Source organism: Stegodyphus dumicola, chromosome 1 (assembly GCF_044657685.1).
Source record: "Stegodyphus dumicola isolate Sdum_Otavi_A_Nest chromosome 1, ASM4465768v1".
Lineage (NCBI taxonomy): Eukaryota > Metazoa > Arthropoda > Arachnida > Araneae > Eresidae > Stegodyphus > Stegodyphus dumicola.
The window spans coordinates 189,674,761-189,697,807 of NC_140768.1; the positions used below are offsets into that span (position 1 = coordinate 189,674,761).

The 23,047-nt window shown below is 34.5% G+C and overlaps 1 protein-coding gene across 2 annotated transcripts in view; it reads right to left on the bottom strand.

The window, feature by feature from the left end:
• Positions 1 to 23,047, bottom strand: part of LOC118201119 (acid-sensing ion channel 2-like) — an 83,198-nt gene that overhangs the window by 19,477 nt on the left and 40,674 nt on the right. For both annotated transcript variants that reach the window (XM_085811499.1, XM_035373154.2), the window contains 4 exons: positions 18,253 to 18,386; positions 14,339 to 14,519; positions 5,620 to 5,694; positions 4,022 to 4,115 (listed from right to left, as the gene is read on the bottom strand). In XM_085811499.1, coding sequence (XP_085667625.1) covers positions 4,022 to 4,115; positions 5,620 to 5,694; positions 14,339 to 14,519; positions 18,253 to 18,386 — 484 coding nt within the window. The remainder of the gene's footprint in view (positions 1 to 4,021; positions 4,116 to 5,619; positions 5,695 to 14,338; positions 14,520 to 18,252; positions 18,387 to 23,047) is intronic.

Here is a 23,047-nt window from a genome sequence, read left to right on the forward strand (position 1 = left end):
ATACGAGAAACAATTTCAATGCAGAAGGATCCTTTTTTAAAAATGTTCTATGCAATGAAGAAAATTTGTATATCTACATGTATATAGCATATAAAAATATGGTCTCATTAAATGGCAACCTTTATCTAAAATAACGATGTTGAATACTTCAATTTCCTTTGGTTTACGTTTCGGCGCACATAATGGTCAAGGTTTTGTGCCAGGAGACGTACTATCACCATCACCATCACGACTGGCCGTAGTTCATCTCTGTCAAAGGCTATCTTAATGTACACTACTCGCAAAAAAGAAGGGAGGGACACTTCTATATCTCCCGTTCTACTGGGCCGATTGACGAAATTCAACTTGCATTTTTCTAGTCTCCAAAGCGCGACATAGGATATGTATTAAATTTATATATAGCATTATTCTAATATAGGTATTTTGACACAAAATCGAACTTTTTCTGAAATAACATACCAAATGTTTTACATATTTCGATTCTACAACTCAAATTACGCCTAAATATGAAATTTTGTAAAATTTGGTACGAAATTTACGGAGAAATTCAACAATTTATGTTGTCGCTTTTTATTCAGTTTGCGCCAAAATTAGTTCACTTGGCGAACTTCTTAATATGTGGCAACCTATCTTCATTTCATTTTTACATAGTGCGCCAATTTTTTTCCGGGCACAAAGATGGGCCATTTCAAAACGACCAGTGTATTTCAAAACCTCCGAGATTCCATGCCTTACGCCACGTTACGAAATGTCGTGGACTCTCATCATCTGGCTTATTTTTAAGATCGTTAAATATCAATTTGAGATCACGTTGTATTCATATTTTCCATCCTAACAACTCTGTAGGTGGCTTTCGATTGTGCTCCTGTGACAGTCCTAAACCCCTTCCTATCTCGTTAGGACTACATTTCCAACCCTGCATTGCTATGTGATTTCGAGCCGTTTAGATGCATCCTACCGCTTTTAGAACTTTCTCCCTCTAGTTTTGAATCACCCTGTATATGTTTGTGTATAAAAAATTATAAATGTTTTTATTTCTTATAGCTTGATATCGTTTCGATTCTAATAAATTGAGAGCCTTGGAGAGAAATTATTGGAAAATATCTTCTTCGCGTTATATAAATGCTTTTCGATTAACTGGGTTCTTTGAGTATTAGTTTTCACCTGTGAAAGAAAGCTGTTAACATAAAAATATAGTTCCAAATAAAGCGATTATTTTTAGAGCAAAAATTTATAATTTATCTAACTTATTTTTTGACGAATATGAATAAAAGTTAATCAGATTCGTATCTTCAAATCTTTGAATAAGATTTATATCGCATTGTAAATTAATTAGCTCCATTTACAGATTTTTTACATTATTCATATTCATTTTTAATGGAAATGAAAATAATATAAACTCTGACTTCAAATGACTAAAATCGTGAGATCTTTGCAACACTGTACTTGAAAGAAACAGATAATTGAAATGTCTTGGGGTCGCATGCGGCCCACATGCCGTCAGTTTGAGACCCCTCTACCTATGCATCCTCATTGACAGCAGATTATTGAGCGTTATAATTCGGAAAAGTGTAAGATCTGTAATTTATATTTCAAATTTGTAACAAATGTCGTGCGTCATTCGTTCAAACAGGACATCTGCTTTAGGTCATGTGATGCGTAATTCATCCAAATATAAACCTGTAGAGACATTAGGTAATTTGGAAGGAGGCAAGATGGAAAATTAGCAATCGCCTTCTCCGGGAATCGAACCACGGACCCCTAGAATACCGGCCCAGAGTACACTCGAAACCGGCCCCACTACACCTCGAAGGCACGCTAGGAAAGCGGGAGAAATGCCTTATAAACCTTCATAGGAGAAAAGATGGATGTACTGTCAAGGTCCCCGACCTTCTTTACAAAAGTTCCCAAAATTGATGATGGCCTCAAAATATTTAAGATCACAACTCTCTTTTCTCTTGGATCATGAATAGTTCAGATGGCATCTAATTCTAGCTTTCACTAATAATCTTGGAGTTTTGCCCGTAGGCGATAGTAACGTATTAAATAACGAGCGCTACTCTCTCTGCCAATGAAGCGAGGAATACTGTGCTTGTGCCTTTCCCTGGTGACACGAAACGGAACTTTCCTTCGATTTCATCAATGAACAAGCTGTTCGAGAGGCGAAGAATTTGAATGATACGGGTAACTGAGATGTAGTTTTCAAGAAGTTATTGAGGATCAGTTTAATGCACGTGGAATGCGTGTTGCAATTATACAGATAGCTGAAAATACATACAAGTGTGAAGATATAGGATGATGATGAATTATCTGCACTAAAAGATGACAAAGTATGTAAGTCCTGCTATGTCAGGCACTGTACAGCAAAATGTATAGCCAGCTTTTCCATGCATGTTAAACACAGAAAAATGTAGTTTCGCTCTATACGTAGTCAAGGTCTCTTATTCTGCTTCTCCATATAAGTAAAGTCTATACCTGCTTGATTGCTGTAAGACTTATATATGTGTAGTTTTCTTAACCATGATGGCTGTTTATGTTGTGTTTAAAATTGCATGGTAAAAATAAATTGTATTGGCTTAATGTTTTGTATTATTCGAAAGAGAATCTTTCCCTCTACAAGATGGCGTATTTGTGTTTTTTTTTTTTTTTTTTTTTTTTTTTTTTTTTTTTTTGTCTGAGCTAATTTTTCTTATTTTTCAGATCATTAAAATGGAGTGTGAAGTCGACAAAAATAAGCATTTTCGACACCCACCTTCTTTCTGCGTTTAATCAAGGCAACAATGCTGCACAAGCTGCCCGAGAGATTTGTGAAGCGTATGGAGAAGGTGCAATGCCTGAACGAACTGCAAGAAATTGGTTTGCCAAATTCAAAAATAGAAATTTCGATCTCGAAGACGCTGCTTGTTACGGACGAACAAATGAGTTTGTTGAAGAGCGTTTGGATCAACTTCTGCACGATGACGTGCGTCAAACCACTCGAGAATTAGCCGAACGAATAGGTTGTAGCCAAATGACTATAGTTTGAGATCTTGGGCCTATGGGAAAAGTCCAAAAACTCTGATATTATCGTCTAATTTATTGTTTTTTGTTTTGTTAAAATAAAAATAATTAAATTAAAAAAAGGCCATTACTTATGTTTCAACTCAATAAAAGGTGGTAGAAGATGATTCTCCACCACCAGGATTTCACGATTGGATTCCCTAATCCCCAGTCGCCTTTAAAAGGGGAAGTGTATAAGGTATTTCTCTCGCCTTGTTAGCATGACTTCGTGGTGTAGTAGTCAGCACACTCGGCGCGATTTCGAAAGGTCCGAGGTTCGAATCCCACCGAGGGCATTGCTCATTTTTCATCTCTCCTACTTTCAAAAAATACCAATCTCCTTAAGTTATGACAAAAAATATTTCATAAATTGAATGAATCTGTTAATTATTTAATAACCTGAATAATTTTTAATTAAGTTTTTAATTTACATTTTTTAATAATGTCTCTACTTGATAAAAATTTTCCAATTGATGATTCTTATGGATATTTGGAGCCTTGTTGAAATTTATGTAAAATATGCCTAGCGCTATATGCTACGTAACTGATCCAGAATCATTTGCGATTTTAATTTTTATGATTATTCTACATTTTTTTCTTTAAGATTTTTAATGGTAAACTCTACTTTGAGGTGATACAATGTACTATAAATTCTTCAGATTGCAGTTTACTAGTATTTTTTTAAACTTACTTTAATCTGAAGCAATGGCTCAACAATCAGATACATACCACGAACTTTAAATGCAGCTTGTTACCGGTGACCTACGGTTTCACAGTTAATGGGATATAAGTAGAGTATTTAGCGTAACGGCAGCACTCGCCAAAGAGCGCGGAGGTGAAAATAATTGCAATTGTAGTATAACGTAACGATTATTTATTACGCTTTCTTAATTTTGAAAACATGGATAAAACTTTCCTAACATGAAATCAACGGACCGTAAGCAGTTCCTGCTATCATAAAATAAATAGTTTCTGAAGTTACCTGTTATTTGTTCCTCCAAGACCCATATATGAGACTTCACTTGTAAATTTATATTCGACGCAAGGTTTTTGGCAGACCTCGTGCATTTCCGTTACTGAAATAGAAGAACAATTCATTCAGATTACAGTGTTTATTAAAATATAATAGAATTCAAAATTTCTGTGCCGCGGATAGTGGGAGTTAAGTATATATGTAATATTATTGTATTTAATAAATATAAACATAAAAATGTTTTGATTAGTTTTTGGAAAAAATGTTAAACTATCTTTCAAACTATCGCACTGATGGCTGCAGTCTGCTTGGAGCATTGGTAAGCTTGACACATAAATTTGCAGGTCTGCTAGGAAAAATGGGGAAACTTTATTAATTAAATAATTATTATTTATTATTGTACCTATTTTTCCCCCTCATTCCTGAAGACCATAAGCCCCGGTATGAGTAATTATTTCTTCATTATACTAAATAGTGTGTCCATAATTTAGGAAAAAACATAGAATTTTATTTCGCACTTTCGGAGAATTTTATATTAATACATTTTAACATGAGCACCATTAGTTGATTGGAAAATATCAAGTCTGTTCTCGATTTCTCTTCAGGCTTTATTAAACACTTGTGAAATCATAGTAACTATTTCTGTGGTAATTCCGTTTTCGAGTTCCTCGATGCTGCGAATCTCTGCAACATAAACTTGATTCTTCAAGTATCCCTAGAAAACGGAATCGAGTGGTGTGGCGTTCGAAGAGTAGAGTGGGCATGAAACTGGTCCACCTCTACCAATCCAAATTTCTGGGGATATAAAAGAAATCACTTACGTGTGTATTCCAACGGCAGAGGTACGATTTTCTGAGGAAATTTATCATCATACTGATACAGTGAAGAATGTCTACAGAAAATTTCTTACAGACGACTCGATCATTAGGTTTGACTTGTTGTCAAATCTGCAATTTATAGGCAGTCATTTTCAACTGTTCATGAGCAACTTCATGAACAATCAATCTAAAGATTATACCGAAAAAAATTATTTCCGGTTACTTCTAAAATTGGGTTTCAATTTAATTTTGCTATTCGGAGAAAAAATTACGGACACCCTGTATATAAATTTTTTGTAACATAAACGTCTCTTATCTCTAACGGAACATAACGGAATCTAATAAATAAATACTTTTTTATATTATAGAAGAATATTAGATATGTTATATAAAAAATATAATTGTATAGTTAAGGACTGAAAATTAAATATAATTAGGCAAGAAATAAATAGTTTTTATGGTTGCTTACTTGTACTGGAATGTAATGTGACAGCATACGGCCTGCAAACTGATGTCATTCCACTCGGTTTGGTCTCATCAGTATTGCTATTTACGGTCACATGAGATCTTTATTCAAATTAACTCTGTATTGCGTACAAACTGAAATATTTAAAAGTAATATACGTTCTTCTTTATTAATTTTTTTATTACTTTTAATATGTCTGGCTGTTGTAATTCGTATAATTTACAATATATCTAACTCATGATTTTATACACATCCTCCTGGTTGAGAGAACCTACATTCTTCCATAAAAATTAAATTTGTTGTAGAAGTTCGTGTTTACTTACGATTATTTTTAGTTAGAACACCCATAACGCAGCTGTATATGTCTTCCGGCTCACACAGCCTTCGCGAGGAATTACCTGGAAAAAAGAAAATAATGCAATTATTTATGAAAGTGGGAATTTCAAGAGCAATCTTTTGGCATATTCGTCTTACATGGTCTGTACAAGAATAAAATGCAAATTGGGAAAAAACATTTAAGTTCACCGGCTCTAAGGTCTGAAGCGGAAATTCTTCAAATTAAAGTTTATACACAGTTTATATCGGTGATTCATCATTCAATATAGGCTTAATTTAGGCAGATTAATTGATAGAATGCATTGTAATGCATTCTATCAATTAATCATTTAAATGAATTAATTATTGTTCCGTCTTTTTGGTAGATAGGTGGCGCTCTTGATGCGCGCCGATAAAAAATATATCACATGACGCTTGAACATGAAGAATGACGCATGTCATATTTATTGTATTATATGATTATGTTTCATGGCCGCTATAGGCGGAAGTAATATAAGTAATATATGTTTATCGTTAATAAATGTTATTTCTATGTTCTGTGAACTCTTGAAATTTTGATTTGAAATTCTAATGCTCTCCCAAACTTGACTCCTGAAATGAAACGATCTTTGAATTTATGACTCATGAAGAGAGACACCATACATTTTTTTGGTGCCGAAACCCGGGAAAAGGGGAATTACCTTTTGAAAGGTAAGACTTTTGATTCATTTGTTCTTGGTATCGATCTTTGAAAACGAAACATAATGGATGATTTAGCAAAAGAGAAAGAGAAACGTGCTATTGTACGTAGTAAAGTTACTACACTTCTAAATAAACTTGAGAAATTATTATCGGAAGCATTAAGTAAAGAACATGTAGAAGATCTAAATTCATCATATGAATTGTTAATTGAATACCATGAGAAACTTAAAACTCTTGACTCAAAGATCGATGCTCTCATAATTGATGAAAAAGAATATGATAACGAACTACTTGTATGTGAAGAATATGATGAAAAAATTATAACGTTTAAAGCTAAGATTGTTAGTAAAGTAAAGAAAACTAACAGTAATGAAGTTGTTGAAAGAAGTATAATTGCAACTAGCAATGGTATTAGTAGTACTCTGAATGGTAATAATGTTGTTACAAGTAGTGCTTCAGTAAAGTTACCTAAATTAAATATTGAAAAATTTGCTGGTGATCCCAGTAAATGGCTCGAATTCTTTAATTCGTATGATAATGCTATTCATTCTAATCCAAGTTTATCTAAAATAGATAAGTTTACATATTTGAAAAGTTTATTATCTGGTTCAGCATATAATTGTGTTTCTGGTTATGCTTTATCTGAAGAAAATTATGATCTATGCATTAAAAGTTTAGAAGAGAGGTTTGGTCGTAAAGATGTTATTATATCAAAATTCATGCAGATGTTGTTACAGTTAGAACCAGTTAAAAGTTCTTCAAATGTTTTTGAGTTAAGAAAGCTCTATGATCAGTTACAAATCTGTGTTAGAAGTTTAAGTAGTTTAGATGTTACTAGCGGTTCATACGGACAGTTATTGAACCCAATAATTCTTAAATTGTTACCTGAAGATTTAGCTCTTGAATTCCATAGAAAAAGAACATCTAACCAAAATATAGAAGTAAGTGAATTAATAGAGTTCATTAAAATAGAAACTGAATGCCGAGAAGCAAGTATTTTGATTAATAGCTCAAAAGGTAATAAATACACAGGGGTTAATCCTAAACAAGGGTTAAAAATTATAAAGTCAAATCACAAGCTTCTGCTTTTAACACATCAGTAAATATGTTTTGCATATTCTGCAAATCAAACGAACATACATCTGCCGGATGTTTGAAATTTTCCGACGAACAAAAACGAAACAAATTGAAACATGAAGGTCGCTGTTACAAATGCTTTCTGAGATCACATTTGTCGTCGTTTTGTCGGTCAAATATACAACCATGCGAAAATTGTAACGAGAAAAATCATAATAAACTTTTCTGCCGTTTGAAATCGAAAGAAATGGAAGATGTTAAATCCGTAGATACGCAAAATAAAACTTTAGTATCTACTTCCCACTGTAACACTCTAAAACCTGAAAATAGTGTGCTTTTACAGACATGTTCTGTTATTGCTCAAAGCAAAAATAAATCGAGAATCGTAAGATTATTAATTGATTCAGGTAGTGAACGAAACTTCATCACCCACAAGTTAGCGCGCGATTTAGAATTGCAAGTCATTAGAAAAGAATTTCTAACAATTTATTCGTTTGGGAATCAGCGCGGCAACTCGCAAGAATTTGATGTATATAGTCTAAAAATAAAAAATAAAAACGATGATCGCTGCCTTGTTGTAGAAGCTATAGGGATAGAATTAATATCATCAATAAATTCCAGGCGCCATCAACATGTCAAAACATTAAAGAATTTATGACTAAAAAGGGTTTGGAACTTTCGGATAAAAGTCCCGTTAATGAGAACATAAATATTCTGCTTGGGGCGGAGCATTTCTGGTATATACAAACAGGAAGTAATTCAAAAATGATTCATAAATGATGGTTTGTTTATAGTACCGACGATATTTGGATACACAGTGATGGGTAAAGTAAAAAATAATAATACTCGAATTAATGCGTTGTTTTTATCTACCGTTGAAGGAAACACATTTGATTTGCAGTCATTTTGGAAATTGGATTCGATAGGAATTGAAAATGAAAACAAAACATTTTCGGAAACTGATTTGGATACTATTAAGCATTTTAACGACAGTTTAAAATTTAATAACGGCAGATACGAAACAAAACTCTTTTGGAAGGACAATAAATCACAACTCGCTGATAAGTTTTTCGTTGCTAAACAACAATTTCTAGGATTAAAGCATAAATTAAAGGGAAATGATTTCCTATATAATGAATAAGATAATATAATTAGAGAACAAGTTGAAAGGGGGATTGTTGAACAATGTAAGTTTGTTGAAAATGAACCTAACTGTTATTACATGCCTCATAGGCCCGTTATACGTGAAGAAAAAGTAACAACAAGAATAAGAATAGTTTATGATGCCTCTTCTAAGTCTAAAGGAGCTAAATCGTTAAATGAATGTTTGATATCAGGCCCTAATTTAAATCCTAACTTGTTGGATATAATTTTAAAATTTCGCGTACATAAAGTTGCATTTTGTGCAGACATAGAGAAGGCTTTTCACCAAATTCAAATTGATAGTGAAGATAGAAATTTTTTAAGGTTCTTGTGGTTTGATCATTCTTACGACGATAGTTACAATAGTTTAGGCTTTAAGGTTTTCTGAATGTGCCGAGTGCCGTTTGGAATGACAACAAGTCTGTTTATTTTGTCCGCCACTATCAAACATCATATTAAGGGTTATGAAAAGAAATATAGCAAAGCTGTTGACATGTTAAATAAGTCCCTATATGTTGATGACCTTATCCTTGGAGCAGACTCCGTTGAAGAAGTTTTCTCATTATCAACTGATGCAGTTAAAATTCTTCAAGACGCTGGTATGAACTTAAGAAAATTTGAATCAAATTCCGAATCTTTAAAAAATCATTGGCAAGATATTGGTTTAATTAATAAGGAAGATAATTTGGATAAGAAAACGTTAAAGGTGCTGGGAATAATTTGGGATTTGGATGAGGACACATTGAAATTAGATGTACAAGAACTTTTACAACCAGTTGACTGGAAACACGCTACGAAGCGAAAGGTATTACAGATTGTGGCAAAATTTTATGACCCAGTTGGCTTCGTTGCACCTTTTGTAATCAGAATAAAATTCTTATTACAAGAATTATGGGAATTCGGTATTGATTGGGACACAATTTTGCCCAGTTATTTGAGTGAAAAATTTAAAACTTGGTACTTTGAAATTGAAGTTATTCTCAACTTGTGTATTCCTAGAAAATACATATTAAATGATGAATGTGTAAATTTCGATAAAATAGAGCTTTTTGTCTTTTGTGACGCCAACCTCAAGGGATATGAAGCTGTTGCATATTTTCGTGATCCTGATTCTTGCTGTACGTCTTTTGTTCTTTCAAAGAGCCGTGTATCCCCACTTAAAAAATTAACCTTGCCTCGTTTAGAACTTATGGGAGCCATTATTGCCGCAAGAATAGTTAAATATTTAAGGAAATTATTTAATATCCAAGAAGATAATGTATTTTGTTTTAGTGACTCTAAAATTGTTCTTCACTGGATCAGGGGTACCGCTGATAAATGGAAACCCTTTGTTGCTAATCGTGTACGTGAAATACAAGATGTTGTATCATCTTCGCAATGGAAATACTGTAAGGGAAATGACAATCCGGCTGACATAGTTTCACGTGGATTAAGAGCTTCTGATCTAGTGGAAAATAAACTTTGGTTCAATGGACCAGTGTGGTTAAAAGAGAAAAATGTACCTTCATCATCTTTTGATTCTTTGATCGAGCTTATGGTGGAAGAGGTACAGGTAGAACAGCGTCAAACTACTGTATGTTCTGTTATTAGCCAAGAGGCTGAATTTGAATTGATATCCAGGTTTTCATCCTGGAAAAAATTGAAACGCGTAACTGCATGGTGTTTAAGATTCTGCCACAATATTAAACCTACATCTTTAAAACTCAAGGGTTTTTTTAACAGTTCAAGAATTGGATAAGGCAAGCAATTTGATTTTTAAAATCATGCAAAATTCCGAATTTAGAGAAGAAATTAGACTTTTGAAAGCAGGGAAGAAAATGAATCTCAGCAGTAAAATCCTGAAATTAAATCCTTTTCTTGATAGAGAAGAAATCCTTAGAGTCGGTGGTAGACTCTGTAACTCGAATCTTTCAGAAAACACAAAGTATCCAATCATTCTTCCCAAAAGTCACCAAATTACTGAATTGATAGTCAAACACTTTCACGAAGTGAACCTTCACAGAGGAGCCACATTAACATTATCTGCTCTGCGACAGAAATATTGGATCGTTAATGGCCGAGAAATTGTAAGAAAAATAATTTGGAAATGTATAAAATGTTTTAAAAATCGAACAAGCACATCCAGTCAGATAATGGGTGACCTACCTGCTTCTCGCGTATTGCCGGATAGAACATTCTCGAATACAGGACTAGATTTTGCAGGCCCCTTTTTAATTAAAGCTAGGAAAGGAAGAGGAGGAACGAGATATAAATGTTACGTTTGCCTTTACATATGCTTCACCACAAAGCCCATTCACCTAGAAGTAGTCAGTGATCTAACAACTGAAGCATTCCTAGCATCTCTGAAAAGATTTGTGTCACGCAGAGGAAAACCCAAGAAAATATTTTCCGATAGAGGAACCAACTTTGTTGGGGCTGATCGAGAATTAAGAAGATACATAGCTACACTTTCCTCTGAGGAAGCATTTCAAAACTACCTGAGCGGTGAAAATATTCAATGGATCTTCAATCCTCCTGCTGCCCCTCACTTTGGAGGCCTTTGAGAGGCTGGAGTGAAACAAATGAAGATTCACTTAAAGCGGACTATTGGGACCCAGGTTCTGACATATGAAGAATTTCACACCTTAATTACACAAATCGAGGCGTGTTTGAATTCCAGGCCAATAGTTTCCATCTCATCTGACCCTGAAGATCTTAATCCTTTAACACCTGGACATTTCCTAATTGGGACTACATTAACAGCAATTCCTGAACCTGATCTTACAAATAATAAGCTAACCCCTGTTGAAAGATGGAAATTGACACAGCAAATTTTCCAGAGCTTTTGGAAACGTTGGTCTAGAGATTATCTTTCACAATTACAAAGGCGTACCAAATGGTTGAGGGATAAACCAAATTTAGCCCTCAATGACTTAGTCTTGATAAAGGACGAAAATTTGCCTCCATTAAAATGGCGACTTGGACGAGTAATTGAACTATATCCTGGTGCTGATGGAAACGTTCGTGTTGTGAAACTATAAACTTTATTGGGCGAAATGAAGCGTCCTATACATAAACTTTCCCGCATACCATTGAGTGAATAAGACTCTAAAAAAAACCAGTAACTGTATATTCATAATTTGTGTCTTTATTATTATTATTAATTCAATTATGTTTCAGATTCAGAGAATGGACCACAATTGTGAATTATGGTAATTTAGCAGTTTCATTATTTTGTTTTCCTTCTAGAGATTGTAAGTATGTTTTATTTGTAAAATTTTGTGCTAAATTTAATGTTGTTATTCAATTTAAATTTGTCATTATGCATTTTTATTTTATACGATATACTGTTGAACTTTTGGAAAACTTGTTTAAATCTAAAATTGAAGATCTTTATAATAATGTTGTAATGAACCAATGTTCATCGGGGCGGAGTATGTTCCGTCTTTTTGGTAGATAGGTGGAACTCTTGATGCGCGCCGATGAAAAATATATCACTTGACGCTTGAACATGAAGAATGACGCATGTCATATTTATTGTATTATATGATTATGTTTCATGGCCGCTATAGGCGGAAGTAATATAAGTTTATCGTTGATAAATGTTATTTCTATGTTCTGTGAACTCTTGAAATTTTGATTTGAAATTCTAATGCTCTCCCAACCTTGACTCCTGAAACGAAACGATCTTTGAATTTATGACTCATGAAGAGAGACACCATACAATTATTGATTATTATTTTTGATGAAAGTCAACATTAGTACAGCTGATGCTAATATTGATAGAATTAGAGAGTCAATCTTCATGTCTCACTCATTAACACTGCTGGTGTTTATAGCTATTAAATCACGTATAAATTTATTTTCTACCTCAAGAGAGAAATGAAGAGTAATCAATTCAAATAATTTGCAGTACTAGTACTAAATTTATTTTATTACATAAAACTGTGGGTAAACTGGATTTAGAAGTGTACGATTTCACACAACTTTTATTATCAAACTCCCAAAACCATAAATACTGTCATTCCCGGGTATAGAGTAGCAAAAACTCAGATGAAAGTTTAAAACAACTTTTTTTGACACGTCAGCCTGAAGGTTATACAAACTGAAAAAAAAATCTCTCAAACTTTTAAGAAATTCAAAAAAAAAAAAAAAAAAAAAAAAAAAGCTCAACCAAAATTAAAATATTAAATACAAAGTAATATACGCAATTAAGTAAGCTTATCTCAATCCTGAGGATTTTTACTAAACAATTAAGTGAAGCAGAAGCCGATTCAGTAATTCAGTCGCAGGAGGATTTAATAATTTCATACACAGTATACATTCTATCTGAAAAAAAGCTCTCTTTTCTTGTATATTGAACAACTGTAATTTTTGATTGAAACAGACTGAGAAATCGTTATTTCGTTTTTTATGTTAATCATACGAATTTTTGAACTGAAGTTTATATGTTCTATCAGAAAATACGAAATATCCATGCTAAACTGTGCATACTGTTGCGTTATTTTCCTTCCTTTACTTCACGTTCGTAAGTACGGTACGGGGTTCGTGCGGATTTGGAGTGAATAACGACGACAGCACTTGATGGAATATCGAAACACACTTTATTAGGCAATATTAATAAGGGCAGCTCCAAAGTCACTTTTTACAGTTGTCGAAAATCTACTATAAACACGCTGGAACAACCAGCTGGTAAGAATTATAAACAGATAAGAATTCATTTCAGAAGGTTCTCCATCCGTCCGTGACATATCGCCAACTTTGTCGCTAAATGGGCGATTTCTCGCCAAATGTGGCAACCCTGCCTTACCTTGCCATTTTATGGCAACCCTAAACCTGCTTTGCGGTAAAGCTATCTCACCGCGCCTGTACATTTCGTAACAATACTTTCGTTTTCTTACTTAAATTTATCAGTTTTATATAATTTTATCTACATATAGAATCAGCAGACTAATCAAGGCCCTTAAATAGTAGTTTATATGTTTTGTGAAGAAACGTGTATAATTTTTCAATCGATTTAAAATTTTATTGTTTTTATTACTGTAACATCATAAATTTTCATAGATATTTTCATTTGTTCATTTGTCTGAAGATCTTTAGAATGCAAGTTAGTGGTATAAGTAAACTCTTAGTATGTTAGTGGCGACGCAGATAGAAGATAGAGGCATAAAAATGACTTGCATGATAGCCTTGGTAATGACTCTTAGTTATCTAATCTATCTAACTCTTAGTTAGCGATAGCTGCCTAGACGATATAGTGGTTAGGAGAGCCTACTGCAGTACCGTAGGGCCCGGTTTCGAATCCTGGAGAATGCATAGACGTAACTGTCCGTTTCTTCATAGGAAGTAACGGTGGCCGCCTATTAGGTGTCTCCAAATAACATGGCCACCCCTTTTGGCATTAGGCAATCGCCTGCCATTGGATTTAAAAAAGGACTAATTATCGAATAACGGAAAATAAATTTTTGCCTGGCTTTCTGGAAAAGTAGGTGCATTTACATTTTCACTCGCGTATTTCTGTATTTTGGTTTATTATTTATTCTGTTCACTGCAAATGCATGCTTATTTGTGCACTTTGTACTGCTGACACGTGGATGAAGGCATTATTTTTTTTCATTTCTGAACAAAATAAAGTTTCTTGCTATTTACGTGAGGTTTTAGGCAATTCCTAAGTAATAACAATAGAGTTACAATATGGCAGAAAATATCGAGTAAGCATTGCTAGGTAATCAGTACCCAGTACCAAACGGTTAAGTAAGCAATGTACTAAAAGAAAAGTAACCATTGCTCCTTGAAATGATGATCATAATGACTTCACAGACTTACCTCTATAGGTGATGGCCTCGCATTTGCAAAACTTTCGGTACATGTACATTAAATAATGTATATCGCAAGTTGCCAAGGTGTAATGCTCGCCGTATGACTCACTCATGCCGTCGAATTGAGGCATGCTGGGACAACTCTGGGACAGGCCGTGCCAAGCTGTATGTAAAGCTGTCCTCTGCGTCTGTCGATGAAAAGAGGGGTTGCTATGGCATTCTTTATCACTCAGTTGTTTTACAAAAAATAAACATCATTTTACTTAACCCACATTATTTATGGTGTTCTATTAAATGTCGTACACACAGAGATCTTTTGGTATTACAAATGTTTACAGCATCCTCTGCATTAAGACTAAATTGTGTACGCTATGTAAATGCAAAGACTAAGCTTTAACGTTAACAAGATATTTATCATTGACGTAGGGTGGCAAGAATTTTAATTTGTCTTACCAGTGAAACCTATGCATTGCTGAACAAACTCAAAATTATAAAACGAAGCGCATTGAAAAATGTATACCTTTTTTTATTTTTTAATAGCATCTCTAATAGCCACAATTTATAGTACAACTAATTTATATGAATTATGATATAATCGACCATTATTTTATCTATTACGATAACCGAACTATTATTTTAATGGATTTATAGCATATCTAATTTATATGAATTATGATATAACCGACCATTATGATAACCGAACTATTATTGTAATAGATAAAAGTTTCTAAAGTATTATATCAAGTATTTCGTTGGGCATAATTATTTTTTTCTCCCTAACTCCATACTACCGTTTGTTAACAGTTTCCCAGAAACATGTTACTCCGCAAAAAAGCGCTAAGATTTCATTAGAAAAAATAATGAATAGAGAGTCATTTACATAATTATTTTCAAACTCATATTTTTAATTTACTCTGATTTACCTAATTTTTTAATAAGTTACAAATTATTAAAATTTCACTAATTTCAAATTAATGCGAGTGAAGATCTGTAATTTACTTTCAAGTAATCATAATTTATTTACCATGTTGTAAGAGTCGTACTTCGATTAGCAGAAATTGAAAGGATGAGGAAAAAACTTAATTATCGAAAATATTACCATTAATTTAGAATTCTACATTACGATATTTACTTTCAGTTATCGAAGATTTTGACTTATCAAAATTATACAGCACTTAAAAATGGTGAAAATTAATTCTCCGTTAATGAATGACTTAATTATGATTGTTGGCAATTAATCATTGGCAAAATTAATTCTTTTTTGGAGCTGTTATAAATTTATTTAGCATTGAATAAGAGCAGAATTTTGAACTATACTGTAGCTGTAAATGTTAAATAGAGAAAGATATAATTTACTTTTGGTTAATAGTAATTGACTGATAGCGAACGCAGAAGAAATTTACTGCATACTTAGATGGAATAAAATATTCTTGTATTCAAAACGTTCGCACAAAAGACATACCACGTGCATATAATACTCAGTATCTGAATGGAGCTGTCAGGGACCGTTAGCGTACTCCCTGCAGAAGAAATGTTTCAAGTGGCAGAGTGATTCGTGTTGTGGTGCACACGAACCTTAACTATCTTTTAACCTTTCGATGTGATGTCGCATTCTGAGCAAACGGCGTGTGAGATTAGATAGCTAAATTCACTGATCAGAAACTAATCCGCTAATTTTGAAATTTTTCATTTTCTGACCCATTCTGCTGGTCTCACTTATCGATATGACTATATAGTTTCGACGTTTGCAGACAAACTAGGCTATTCAGAACGATAAGACTAGTAGAGACAGATACCAAAGGAGGTATTTTCTTGTGCTTCTTGGAATGTCAAACGCGCTTAAGCAAATATATATGTTCGATTGATATTGCTTTGAAGATTATGATTTAATAAGATTTACATTTGAAACAAAACTGCCATACAAACATCTTCCACAAACTTTTTGAACACAGTAATATTCCTATGCTAAACCTTCCTTTAGATCATCGACTCTCAATGGTTAAATATTATTTATTGTTGTATTATGTTTTAATGAAAAGTATTGGAAAAACTATCATTTATAAAGAGCCATAACGAGAAATTAAAGCTTTTCTTAGTTTATTTTCAAGCAGCTTAACGTACACTGCTGGCCACCCAAATTGCAACACCGAGAAAGACAAGACATATCACAACAAAATTTATTTAGTAGATAACATGTTGACCAAGTACCAAATGATTAAATTTATAGACTTCTGTGAAGTGTGGTTTCTTCCAGAATCAGTAGCCAGAGTAGACGTCCTTGTTGGAGATCACCGCTGCCACACGCCTCGGCATTGATTCAAAGAGACTTAAGATGTGTTCTTGGGGTAGAGCAGACCAAGCAGCTTCCACACGTTGCCAAAGTTGATCTGGTGTGGCAGCTTGGGATGTAATCTGGGTCAATCGTTCAGCAACCATGGACCACATGTTTTCTATCGGCAAAAGATCCGGAGAGCGAGCCGGCCAGGGAAGCACTTCAATCAGGCGATTGACAAAGAATCCTTGGACAATGCGTGCCACGTGTGGTGGCGCATGATCCTGTTGAAATATGGCTGTGGGCAAGTCCTGAAGATAAGGAAAGACAACTGGCTCCAACACCTCGGAGATGTAGCACTGGCTGTTTAAAGTACCGGCAATACGTACTAGAGGAGTGCGAGAGTGATATCCAATACCGCCCCATACCATAATACCCGGTGCAGGAACAGTGTGACAGTGCATAACGCAGCTGTTCAGCATCCTCTCTCCACGGTGTCTCCAGCCTCGAATCCGACCATCGTGGTGTTGCAGACAGAAGCGTGACTCGTCAGTAAAGACAATTTCATTCCATTCTGCCGTCCTTATCCTTCTTTCATCGCACCATTGGCGGCGGAGAAGTCTGTGGTTCTGCGTCAAGGGTAGACGAAGCAATGGACGTCTTGCGGACAGACCACTCTACTGTAAACGGCATCGAATGGTACGCGCAGACACTGGATGATGCGTTACAGACTGAATGTGCTGTGATATGGTTCGCGAAGTGACTGAGCGATCCGTCACTGCCATGCGCACAATGTTCCTGTCAACACGTGAAGTGGTGCACTCAGGTGGATGCGATCGAACACGTCGGTCAGTCGTACCCTCCTGCATCCAATGGTCACATATCCTCATTACAGTTGTTTGGTTTCGTCCAACACGACTACCGATTTCCCTGAAAGATAATCCACACTCTCGGTAGGCCACTATCCTTCCTCTGTCGAACTCGAATACTTGATCAAACAATGATCGCTGTTTACTACGAAGCATAATTAATCGTTTTTTATTTTTGGAAAAACAACAAGAAAAACACAATTGCCAAACTTGAAATCGTCGAAACCTCCAAGCCTTAAATAACACTTTGAAGTGGCACCGTAGGTGCCCGTGATGTGCGTCTGAGTTGAAATTCTATTCATTTGCATATCTCACCTCCGCTAATGCATGTTGTAAATTTCATGTTATTTGCATGCTTCCTTCAGGGTGTTGGATTTACGGTGGCCAGCAGTGTATAATCAATTCTCGGAGTGTTGCCATTGGCCCAGACCTAAGGTCTTTAAAACTTATTTATCAAATTTAATGAATCTATTATTGACGGACTGAAACACTTAAAACATATTCATCCATTTTTTGCTAATGAAAATATTTTATTTCATTTTAAATAATGTACGGTCTTGATATGTTTTTAAATATATTAAACCCATAATATATTGACAGATAATTTCAGCCATCATTTGCAGCACTATTCTAATTAATATAAGATAATTCTAAATTCATGCGTTACATTACTGGTGCAGAACTGTTTAATTTTATTTTATATTCTAAAAATATTTTATTAAGCATCTCTGGAAGATATTACATTGTAATGTGAAGTTTTCAAATTAGAGTTTTTGATACCTTGATAAGCTTGACTCTAATAGAGGTCAGGAAATTAGGAACTGCCATTTTTACGCCCAGGAACTGGGATCCTGTAGGATCCTCCCTTGGATCGCTGAACGTGACTAGATAGCCTTCATTCACACTCCGGGATCCTCGAAAGAACAAAACAGAGATTATATGTATAATAGAATTTTAAGATTTGAGATAATATGTGGTTTTAATTCCTGGAAAAAAAGTCACTATTTACATTACTTAAATATTAAGAGTATTTACAAGAACCTTTCTGTTCATTACTTAGAACATTCATAACTTATAAAATCCTAAAGATATCCTCTTTAAGACAGAATGTCCCGCAACACAACAAGAATATCTTGAGGCCATTAAAACAGAACGTGCATAACTTGATATTCTCCCGAATAAAATTCTACGTTCCATAGTGAAAGCTCCCTGGTATGTGAGAAATGCGGATATTCAGCACGACCTTAACGTAAAAGCCATGCACGAACAAATATTAATCTCGTCTCATAATTTCTTCGAAAGTTTAAGTAACTCAGAATACGCCACCCTCCGAAGTTTGTGTGACTACTATCCTACAATTGAAAACATGGTAAAAAGACCCCGCACAATACACCATAACGCATCTTGGTAACTGTAAATATGTAAATAGTTCATTTTCTTCGTATTTAATCAAGTATTTGTATTCATGACTGTAAACTTTATGTTTAATTCCAAGATTTGAAGTGAAAATCGTGCTACGTTTTTCGTTGACACGCCCATATGGGCGTATCTGCGAATAAAGTTTTAACGTGTCTTCACGTGATGTGACTTCTGAGTGATTGCAAATTCTACAAAATTTTATGAACTTTGTGGTTTTGACCAAAGACAATTGTGTGCGAATGCAAATTCTACTAATTTTTATGAACTTTGTGTTTTTGACCAAAGTCTGATTGAACTTTGATGTTTCGCTGCATATTAAGGACACTACTGATTAATTGAACGCAGACTTAAACTGTTTTCCTATCCTGTCACAAAATGCTCTCAATTCAGAATGCTTCTTCTTAAATAACTCCGAATTAATATCTAGCAGAGACTGAATGCGACCATTCGTAAAAGATTGCTTTATAACTTACCATCTATGGAAACTTTTGCTTCTCCACGACCAGATTACTCCAAACCTTAGAGTTTTTGAATGCATTCTACGCCCTCTGGGTGATTAGATGTACCAATAGTACATCTTCTTTTTGGATACAAACGTGAAAGGCCTAAGGCATACTTGATGTATTGGTAACTCAACAACTCACAGTAGTTGGTACCAAATGCGAGTGAAGGTAAAGGTAAAGGTAAATGGCCAGTTTCTGGAATGTTCCCTTTCATATGGCGTAATATTTTTATTTTACGTATTAAACCGCAACTGTTTAACAAATTGAATAATTTCAAAGCAGTTCTTAGTTGTATGGAGGCACTGGAACAGCTACTGCACTAGCTGCATATGAGTCTGTGTGACTAGATTTCCTCGCCAAAAGAAAGGAACCATAATGAAAGACCCAATCCAACACCAGAGAGGAGCTTAACCAAGCATTAGAGTTATCGCTGTGGAGTATCAGCAGAAGAGGACTTCTAGCTAATCGACTCCTTCTAGTAATTTCGTAAAATGTGGTAGACATGATTGTAAAGAGGCGATTATATTGGGCAGGCAATTATATTTGGGGGATTGTATTTATAACTATGGTAATAAAGTTTTTTCAGAACTGTCAACATGTTGTCACTAATATTCATTCGACTCTAACTGAATGAGCATGTTGTTCTTTCATACTCTGGCAAAAACTGCTCTTTGTATGATTATAGATGATATAGCGGAGCAATTTGCGGTTATGAATAAGGACAGGATTTTAAAGTGAAACTTTTTGCCAAAAAAAAAAAAAAAAAAAAAAGGAGAAAATAGTTCTGGAAACTTAATCGAAAGGCTGCTTTTAAAGATCTTTGTTCAGTTCTAAAGTAGTTATTTTACATTATTTCTTCATTCATGAATAAGTATTAATTACGTACTATAAAAGTAACAAAAGTATTAATCTTTAGAAAGTAAACATGGCATTTACTCTGTAAGGATTTTGAGTTTTACTAACGTTTATTTTATTTTAAAACTTTACTATTCTCTCTTATTTTCCATTTCTGGTCAGAATAAATGCGAACAGATTTAGTTATGCAAATTGAACTTGCAAACTGTTAAGTATTAAAATTGTGGCTTTTAGCCAAGAGGGAGAGAGAGACTTCTTGCTACTTTACCTCGCGCGCGCTTCTCAGTCAGCCTTTGAGACTAGAACTTAGTTCTCTTTGATACTTGAAGACGTATTGTAGTTTCCCGTATTCCGCTCACTACATACAAAAAGCTTAAAAGGCCAATCTCCGCGTTACTAGTCTTTCCAAAGTATCTGGGTTTAGTTTTTATTTGATTAAGTAGTTTTAGTTCTTATTTTTACATTTCAGACCATAGGTACTGGTCTTTGTATCCCGAAGTACGGGAACGGCTGTAAACTGTGTCAAATAAAGGGTAATTAAACCCTTCCCGTTTGTGTTGTATCTTCTGCACTTGCACGAACATAGTTTAATTCCTTGTTCCTACTCAGGACTTCAGTTATATTTGCAAAGGCAATTAGAAGAAAAAAGTAGTCCTGATAGAGGGGCCCAAAGAAGAAGACATATGGCCAACGATCACTCAGAATTTGATGTACCTGCAGCATCGGCTAAGAATCCCGGACTGCCAGCCTAGAAGGATTCGGATACATCGTCCAAACCATGCCGGCAACAATGAAGCCGTTGGCAAGAAACCTTCTTAGAAAAATTAGATGCCCATTTTAGGCTGTATCCTGTCTACGAACTTCAGAAAGTCAACTTGGCTACCACCGCTTTGAAGGGTCAAGCGCTTAATTGGTTCAAGTGCATCGGAAAGACTCTTTTGGGTGAACCGGGAAGTCTCACCCAAACGTACGAAAATTTTAACGTTGCTTTAGTAAAGGCCTTTCCGGTAGTAAGGAATCGAGTCAAGTTGGAGGCGAAACTCTTTAGTATATACCAGCAAAGAATTGCAGAGAATTGCATTCTTTGCAGAGAGCCTGGCTTCTTACCATTACTAGAGCATTTCGTACGGTTTCGACGGAGATAGTATGTATCTTAGCAGGCGTTCTGCCTCTCTCGTTGCAATACAAATATGAATACAATAAGTTTCTTTTACAGTATAAAATAAAAGAAGTTCTTAATGATATTGGTGCTGATGCCTTTGATTGGATACATCCATTGGAAATTCATCCAAGTCTTTATAGAATGGTAAATTATGATAAAAATTTGATAAAATATGGGGAAATAGATATTTTTACAGACGGCTCAGGTATTGATGGATGTATTGGCAGTGCATTTGTTTATTTTCATGGTATTGAAATAGACTCAGGGAAATGTAAACTTAATAATTTAAACTCGGTTTATCAATCTGAACTTCTTGCTCTTAAAAATGCCTTGAAATGGGTGGAGAAATTAACAGTAAAATATTTTATTAATATTTATTCAGATGCTTTATCTGCACTGTCGGCACTCTCCAGTCCTCATAATAAGAATAAATTAGTAGATGAAATCAAAAATTTATACTTTAACTTGAAGAATAAACACATTATTTATTTCCATTGGATTAAGGCTCATGCTGGAAATATGGGCAACGAGAGAGCGGACGTTCTTGCGAAAGAGGCTGCCCTGGGGGAGGAGACGGAGGATAATTATCTACAACCCTCTAGAAGGAGATCATGTACTGTTCTTAAAAATATTGTTATTAAGGAATGGAAAGATAGCTGGGGATCTTCAGAAAGAAATACTGGATATATTAATGAAATAAAGATCAAAAATAATATGAGAATACATCATCATATTGATTGTAATCAAATTGTAACCGGTCATGGCAGATTCCCAGCCTACTTAAATAGATTCAACCTCCAGGAGAACGAAAAATGTTTAGTATGTAATATTTATGGAGATGCACGCCACTTTGTTGAGAACTGTATTTTAACGGGGGAGGTGAGAGTGAAATATAATTATAAAGGATTCAGTGGACTTTTTAAAAATTATGAAAAGTTTGAGAAATTTTCAAGAGACATTTTAGATATTATTAATAATAACAAAGAAATCATTGGTATTTTAATATGAAGATAAGAATTAATGCAAGAAGTAAGAAAGAATATAAAGTGAAGGTGCTACAGAGTTTGTATGTGTATATGTGTGTTTTATGTGATGTGTTATTTCTTTTGAGTTTCTTTAACCAACTTTAAGAACTTTTTTGGTTTTTTGGTTTGTATGTGTGTTTCTCTGGTTTTCAAAGATTAATAGCTTGCAACCATTGACCAGAAGTTTGTTTAGTTTATTATGTTTTCGTTATACTAACTCTTTTGTTACTCGGTTCTCGGGTTTTGGTTCTCCGGAGCTTTATTTAGATTAGTTAATACTTCTTAAATGTTTAAATTTAATTGAGCTTTATGTGGGATGCGGCTGGATCGTTGGATGTCCTCGTTTGTTGTTGGAATTGCCTTCTGCCCTTTTTTAACCTTAAGGCCGGCTTTGCCGGCTAGGTGGGTTTGGGTTTTTTTGGTTTTTCTTTCACCAGCAAAGAATTGAGGAGCTGTCAAATTTTATTTTAAGAAAAATACAAATATTTAAACTGCTGTATGGAAGCCGGCCAGATCCTGAAATAATTCAGGTGATTTTGCCGAGACTACTACCCCAGGTACATGACTTCATTGAGTTAAGGAACCCTTCGACACTGGATAAATTATTCGAG